The sequence below is a fragment of the Hypomesus nipponensis genome, chromosome 9, assembly GCF_054491055.1.
Source record: "Hypomesus nipponensis isolate SF chromosome 9, ASM5449105v1, whole genome shotgun sequence".
In the NCBI taxonomy this organism is placed as follows: domain Eukaryota; kingdom Metazoa; phylum Chordata; class Actinopteri; order Osmeriformes; family Osmeridae; genus Hypomesus; species Hypomesus nipponensis.
In genome coordinates this window covers 3650001-3657500 of record NC_140369.1, presented here as the reverse complement: position 1 = coordinate 3657500, position 7500 = coordinate 3650001, and the positions used below count along the sequence as shown (strand labels likewise).

The 7500-nt window shown below is 48.6% G+C and overlaps 1 protein-coding gene across 1 annotated transcript in view; it reads left to right on the top strand.

Moving 5' to 3' along the window:
- cacna2d3 (calcium channel, voltage dependent, alpha2/delta subunit 3) overlaps positions 1-7500 on the top strand; it is a 32063-nt gene that overhangs the window by 12291 nt on the left and 12272 nt on the right. The window contains exons 6-13 of the mRNA XM_084704399.1: positions 188-319; positions 847-907; positions 1071-1221; positions 1556-1630; positions 1754-1843; positions 3693-3806; positions 5732-5810; positions 6994-7127. Of these exons, the coding sequence (XP_084560525.1) occupies positions 188-319; positions 847-907; positions 1071-1221; positions 1556-1630; positions 1754-1843; positions 3693-3806; positions 5732-5810; positions 6994-7127 (836 nt within the window). The remainder of the gene's footprint in view (positions 1-187; positions 320-846; positions 908-1070; positions 1222-1555; positions 1631-1753; positions 1844-3692; positions 3807-5731; positions 5811-6993; positions 7128-7500) is intronic.

Here is a 7500-nt window from a genome sequence, read left to right as displayed (position 1 = left end):
CATCTAGGGCGTCCCACTGTTGGGACTTGGTGTCGCTTATAACTTTTTATATAACTCTAAGACTGTAGATCTTTGTTACTGTAAGTCTGTTGAAGGTGGTTCCAGAACTTGACTGCCTTTTGCTGTGTTTTTTTGTGTATTGGACACACAACAGTCCTTAGTCTCTCTCTCTTTCTCTCTCTCTCAGATCCTGACATTGTAAATGGAGTGTATTGGTCTGAAGCCCTGAACAAAGTGTTTGTAGACAACTTTGAGAGAGACCCATCACTTATATGGCAATACTTTGGCAGTGCCAAGGGCTTCTTCAGACAGTACCCCGGTGAGATTGAAGTGTGTGTGTGTGTGTGTGTGTGTGCGTACCTACAGTGTGTGTGCCACTGCATGTGTATGTCTGTCTGTAACGTGCATTTGTGTGTGTGTGTGTGTGTATTTCACGCCTGTGCTTTTTGTGAGTGTGTTCATATGTGTGGCTAGTGTGTATCTGCGTTTGGTGTCTGTCTGGATGTGTGCCACTGTGCCCAGTAGGAGCACCTAAAACAAATGAGACCAGAATGAAAGGAAATGATTTTGTAATTTTACAGTCCATCAGAGAGGATGCATACATGTGCTGAAGCAAATTAATCAGACTGTGCAAAGGGGGCTGCGGCACCATATTGAAATGTGGTCCAAAGTCACTGAACCCCACCAGAACCATTAGAGGTCCAGCTAACTGTAACAGGGGGGTTAAGGGCGGTAACTCACTGTGGTAGAGATGTAATGTGATTGGATAATACACAGTCACGATAAAGTTAGAAGCTGTTATTCTTCTTTGGATAAAGCAGAGGTTTTTTCTCCGCCCCCCCCCAGGGGTCAAATGGCATCCGGACGAGCACGGCGTGATCGCCTTCGACTGCAGGAACAGGAAATGGTACGACGACGGGGCCCCGCCTTCTCTCGTCAACCCGGCCAATCAGCCACAGCTGCATGTGCACGGCGGCGGCATCTCCCGCCGAGTGGCTCGAGCCGCTCGTCAAAGAAAGTCTCCGGAGGTGAAACCGCTCTTGTGTTTTCTTTTCCCCTCCGCGCCGCAGGTACATCCAGGCAGCGACCTCGCCCAAGGACGTGGTGATCTTGGTGGACGTGAGCGGCAGCATGAAGGGCCTGAGGCTGACCATCGCCCGGCAGACCGTCTCCTCCATCCTGGACACGCTGGGCGACGACGACTTCTTCAACATCATCGCTGTACGTCTCCACGCACACCTGCGAGCGTCCGCGCGTGTGGGTCACGGCTCAGGCGGCTGGGGGTTCATACGTCTGAGTTTTCCCACTCGGCTTCCTGCCTCCTGTCCTTATTGAAAGACGGCTTGATTTGCGTCAAAGTGAACGATCTAGGGGCGTCTGTAGCGTCCTCTCGTCTCTAAACCCTGCATACACACCCCTGTGTGTGCGCGATACCAGTACAACCAGAAGATCCACGCCTTGTGTGTGTTTGTGTGTGTGTGTGTGTGTGGGTGTGTTTGTGTGTACTCAGTACAACCACAATATTCCCTTTGTGTGTGTGTGTCTGTGTTCTCAGTACAATCAGGAGATCCACTACGTGGAACCTTGCCTTAACGGAACCTTGGTACGAGCTGACAGAACCAATAAAGACGTAAGTCCCTCTGCTCTCTCACTTCCACTGGAGCGTTTCCAGGTCACATTCCTGTGACTGACAACCACCTGTTTACTATCTGTTTTTCTCCTGTGTACATCTCCTACTTCAATATCTTGTTAGCATTTCCGCGAGCATCTGGATAAGCTATTTGCCAAGGGGATCGGTTTACTGGGCGATGCCCTGGCAGAGGCGTTCACCATTCTGCGAGAGGTACGTTTGAATGTACTTTCTGTTTGCGCCACCATTCTGTTGCTTCTCCTCTCATTTGATTGAGTTTACATTTAGTTATTTAGCAGACACTCTTCTCCAGAGCGAGCGACTTACATTAAGTACAGGGACATTACCCCCCAAGGCAAGTGCCTTGCCCAAGGACACAATGTCATTATTTTCATGGCTGGGAATCGAACCGGCAACCTTCTGCATAATAGCCCTAACAGCTTAGCCTTCTGACTCCCCCTGAGTTACTGTCATTCATGTTTTTGGTTGTGCTACTGTTCATGTACTGTAGGGTTAGATACAGTACGTGAGCTACACCTTATGCTATGGTTTAATGCAGGTAAAAACAAATAAAACAGCTCAGATTTCAATTTAAGAACAACTTCACTTCAATGACCCTTAATTAAAACATTTTCTAGCGTACACGCACAGAAGTTTAAGAACCAGTCCCAACCAACTGTTCTGGAACACAATATTTCCGTATTTCAATTGAATTATATCACTATAAAAAACAGGCCATCGTTCTAAATTCGGAATGCGTTCGAGAGCTGAGGTGTTTCGCGGCGCGTGTCCCAGTCGTCGCAACGCTTCACCAACACGCTAGTTCTGCTCCGCGAGCGCAGACACAAGGGTGATTAATGATTCTAATTAAGAGCGTTGATGAATGGTGTCGGGTGACTGGAAAACCAAGCTGATAAGACCAGGAGCCGCAGCTCTCTCCTTTTATCTGCCCGTGTTCAGGCTAGCGCCGGCCGCACCACTTCGCGGCTGAGGGAGTGCGGCTTCCGCGTCTGCATTTGTCAGATTAATTAAAGCCCACCTCAATGAATATGGTAATAAGATAGCTAGCCATAGCTTCAACCCTTCCTTTCTCAAATGAAAACATGATTACGCTCTGAGTGTGATTGGATCTGAACTGGGGCCGTTGTTTTTTTGGAGGGTTGTATTTGTTTGACCTATCAAGTCCATGTCTTAGATAGGGCCTGTATAAATGCATTGAGGCAAAGTTCCTGAGAGAGAGAGAAACAAGACAAACAGTTACGAAACATATACCAGGGTATGTTTCCCATCTCACTTTTGAGCAGTTTGCTCCCTACACTGTTTGGACTGCACGCTGTTTAACTATGGGATGTCTGTAGTCTGACAGGTGTTTTTGTGTGCAACGTCAACCCATGTGATTATTTGCTATGGGTATTACACAAGACCACTGTTCTTAGGTTTGTGTATGTCAGCCTCATCTACACATGCATGCCCTGTGGGTGTTTGAGCATGTATGAATGATTTGCGTGTGTCGAGTGTGTGTGTGTGTGTGTAGTGTGTGTGTGTGTGTGTGTGTGTGGTGTGTGTGTGTGTGTGTGTGTGTGTGTGTGTGTAGAGTGTGTAAACCTCTCCCAGCAGAGTGGTCTGTGGTGCTCAGCAGTTTGTAATAGTGCTGTGTTTCTGTCACAGGTCAATACGCCAGTTAATCATAGCCATGCATCTTCCGCCGTCAGATTAGCCTGCGACTTTATTTACAAAGAGATTATCTGTGTTTTTGTTTAGCTAAAGACCCTGTGGGCACCAGTATTGGACATCATCATGTCCACAAAGATGGTGACATCACACAGTAGACACATCGTCAGCAGTATACACCAGTATTGACTTTGATATGAGAAGCATTGATGAGGTTTAATTACAGTATTGATCTGTTATAAATCTTTCAGGCCACAATCTGATGTGTAGCAGACTGACAGACACCGAAATAATCCTGATTTAAAACAGTGCTAAGCTGTTTTGCAGGCGTGTGTTTTAATTGTGTGTGCCTGTGTGTATCTTTGTGTAAGTGTGTGTTCTCTGTGTGTAGTTCAACCAGACAGGCCAGGGCAGTGTGTGTAGTCAAGCCATCATGCTGGTGACCGATGGAGCCACGAAGATGTACGATGAGGTGTTCGCCAAGTACAACTGGCCTGACAGGAAGGTAGGTCAAACAGAGACCTCCCTTTCATTTGTTCTCTCTCTCTCTCTCTCTCTCTCTCTCTCTCTCTCCTCCTTAAATTTTGTCACCAGTTGTAACATACAAGATGGCTGATTGGCTTCCCTTCTAGACATTGGGAAAGTGTGAAAATGCTGACTCGCGACAGCGTGTCATTTCTCCCTTGAAGGGGTTTCTGTGGCAGGCTCGGTCCCTGAGCAATCAGTGTGGTTTCACCTCTGCACAAACCTGGTTAAAACATTCAATATCAATAATCATAAATGCAATATATATACATATATATGATTGGATTTTTTTGTGAGTGTGTGTTGTATGAGTGTTGGGAAACACAGACTGGAATCTGTCCGGAAACTTTGTAAAGAGGAGAGTGAGGTCACATCCTGTGATGGCTGTCAGCGAATGTCCCCCTCCTCCCCCTCCTCCCCCTCCTCCCCCTCCTCCCTCACCTCCCCCTCCTCCCCCTCCTCCCTCTCCTCCCCCAAACTCCCCCTCCTCCCCCACCTCTCTCTCCTCCACCACCTCCCTCTCCTCCTCCACCTCCACCTCCTTCTCCTCCCCCACCTACCTCTCCTCCTCCACCTCCTTCTCCTCCCCCACCACCTCTCCTCCTCCACCTCCTTCTCTATGTCACTGTGTCCACCAGTACTTCTGCTCCAGTTTCTCTCTGCATGCTCTTCTTTCTCTACCTCTCGCGGAGGCTACGGTACTTCTCGCTTGCTCGCTCCCTCTGTCCTCCTCCTCTCCCCCCTCTCTCTTGCCCTCTCCCTGTCTCTCCCTCCACTCCTTTCTCTCCCTCAATCGCTCCCCCTCTCTCTCCTTCCTCCTCTCGCTCTCTCTCTCCCTCCCTTTCTCTCTCGCAATCTCTCTTTCCTCCATCTCAGTCTCTCTCCCTTGTCCGCTCTCTCTCCCTCCCTCCTTCTCCCTCTCTCCCTCCCCCTGACCGCGAGGGCTCTTTTGTTTGAACCTCAGTAACAAATGACTTTGTGAAAACCTTTATCCAAACACAATTGAAATGAAATGGACTGCTGTGCCATTCACAGCCCAGTAAAAAAACAACAGCCATGAGCCCTTTGTTCCATTCTCTGACATATGCGTGTCAGCACAACGGGGCAGTATGTGGCAGCCCGCCCCAACCCCCCTCACATACCCTGAGGGCCATTATTTGGCAGCCGTTCACCTTGATTTCTATGTGCTTAGCGTGACATCTGGTGCCAATGAGGCGTGCAGGACTGGCATAGAGTCACACACAAACTACATTCTCCAATGGGACATGGGGACACTGCCCCTTGTTTCAAGAACAGGCTTTCTGATTGGCCCCCACAAGTGCCAGAGAACAGTGGTCTGTCTTTGGTTGCTCAGTGGAGGCATCACTATATAAAAGCTTGACAGTTGAAACACATGAATAGATAACAACAAGATGCTGGACAGACAAGAGCTTGCACACATGATTACACTACCAAGCGTCTGTGTGGTACTGGGAGCAATAGATGAAATAGAAATGTGTTTTCCGGAAGGAGAAAGTTTCTCATCTCGAAATATCTGCTGTGTCGTGACCCTCTGTTCTGAGAACGAGGGAGAGGATGAGAGTCACAAAGGAGTGGGGAAGATACAAGGATAGTCTTTCCTAGACGTGCACATCAGTGGAGGCAAGGCTCCTTTGGCACACACACACACACACACACACATACATACATACACTGTATAGGCACACACACACACACACATACACCCTCATATGCTTCATAAACCCCTGTGCAAACTCACATTCTCTCATAGAGAGACACACACACGGTAGATAGAATCAGGCCAGGAAGATGAAGGATCCTGTAGGTCCATCAGAGAGCATGTGTGTATTTATTATCTATTTAGATCACAGAGAACTTAACGACGTCTCTCCGTCCTTTGCATAGGTGCGCATATTTCCTTACCTGATTGGGCGAGAATCGGCCTTCGCTGATAACCTCAAATGGATGGCCTGTGCCAACAAAGGTTTGGGTCACCTCTGTTGAATGATAACCACTGATCCCCTCTATTGAATGATAACTACTGATCACCTCTGTTGAATGATAGCCACTGATCGCCTTTGTTTGAATGATAACCACTGATTGCCTTTGTTTGAATGATAACCACTGATCACCTCTGTTTGAATGATAACCAGTAATCACCTCTGTTGAATGATAACCAGTAATCACAGCAGGAGGCGTGTGTTTTGAAGTGTTGGGTTTGTGTGTATATATGTGTGTGTGTGTATGTTAGTATTGGTTTCTATACTGTAGTGTTTCATTACTGTAGTGTTTCTGCTTAGTGTTGTGTTTCTATAAACAGAGTTCTTATACAGTAGTGTTTCTACACAGTTAGTGTGTTTCTATACTGTAGTGTTTCAGTAGTGAGCGTGTTGATGCACCTCCCCCTGCAGAGGGGGTTGTCAAGTGACACAAACGGGAGGGAGGGGGGGAGCATGAGCGGGGAGGTCAAAGGTCGGGCCTACCTTAATCCCTCTTCCTGTCACAGTGTTTCCCCCCGGCTGCTCCCAGATGATGGCTGCTCCCGCTCCTCTGCCCTCTACAGAGGGAGACAGAGCCCCCCCCCCCCCCCCACACACACACACACACACACCTCCACCCCCCTTCTCACACACATACCTCCCCCCACACACACACACACACCTCCACCCCCCCTCTCACACACACACTCTTCCATGCTCTCTCACACACATACCTCCCCTCTCACACTCACACACACACCTCCACCCCCTCTCCCCACTCTCACACACACACCCACGTTACCATGCTCTCACACATACTCGCCTCTCCAACTCCCCACTGTAAAGACAGCCTGCTCCAGTCTAATGTGAAGCATTGTAGCTGAGGGCGGAGGTTGTCCCCCAGTCAAGCAGAGCTCAGAGGGTTTCAATGACCCCCCAGCTGCAGGGGTCAGGGGTCAGGTGACCAACTTGTGTCACGTCATGTCAAGGTGGAGTGTACTGTGGCATGACATTCATCTGTATCATCATTTGTAAGACAACATGCGTTACATGTTTTCGGTGAGTGTGTGTGCGTGTGGATGTTTATGTGTGATTGTGTGTGTCTGTATGTGTGTGTGTGTGTGTGCATGTCTATGTGTGTGTTACTGTATGTGTGTGCGTGTGTGTCTTGGTCTTCTTACTCCACAGGCTACTTCAGTCAGATCTCCACCCTGGCTGACGTGCAGGAGAACGTGATGAGGTACCTGCATGTCATGAGTCGGCCCAAAGTCATCGACCACGAGCACGACACTGTCTGGACCGAAGCCTACATAGACAGCACTGTGAGTCACGTCTTCTTCTCTGTAGTGTCTGTGTGCGTTTGTGCGTTTGTGTACGAGTGTGTGTTTGTGTCTGTGCGTATGTCTGTGTGTGCGTCTGTGTTTGTGTGTGTGTGTTAACCTGCAGACGCACTTGCTGACCTGCTTGTGTGTTGTTAATACTGTATTGTATAGTTGCTAGTGTACAGTACAGCTGTGTGTGTGTGTGCCCTTCCCTGTGTGTGTATGTCAATGTCTATGTGTGTCTGTGTGTGTGTGTCTGAGAGTGAGAGAGTGTGTGTGGGTGAGTGTGACAGTGTGTGTGTGTCCTCTCCGCTCATTACCCTTCACGCTGCAGGCGTGATTCCATATTATAAGCTTCATTAATTGGGTTGGA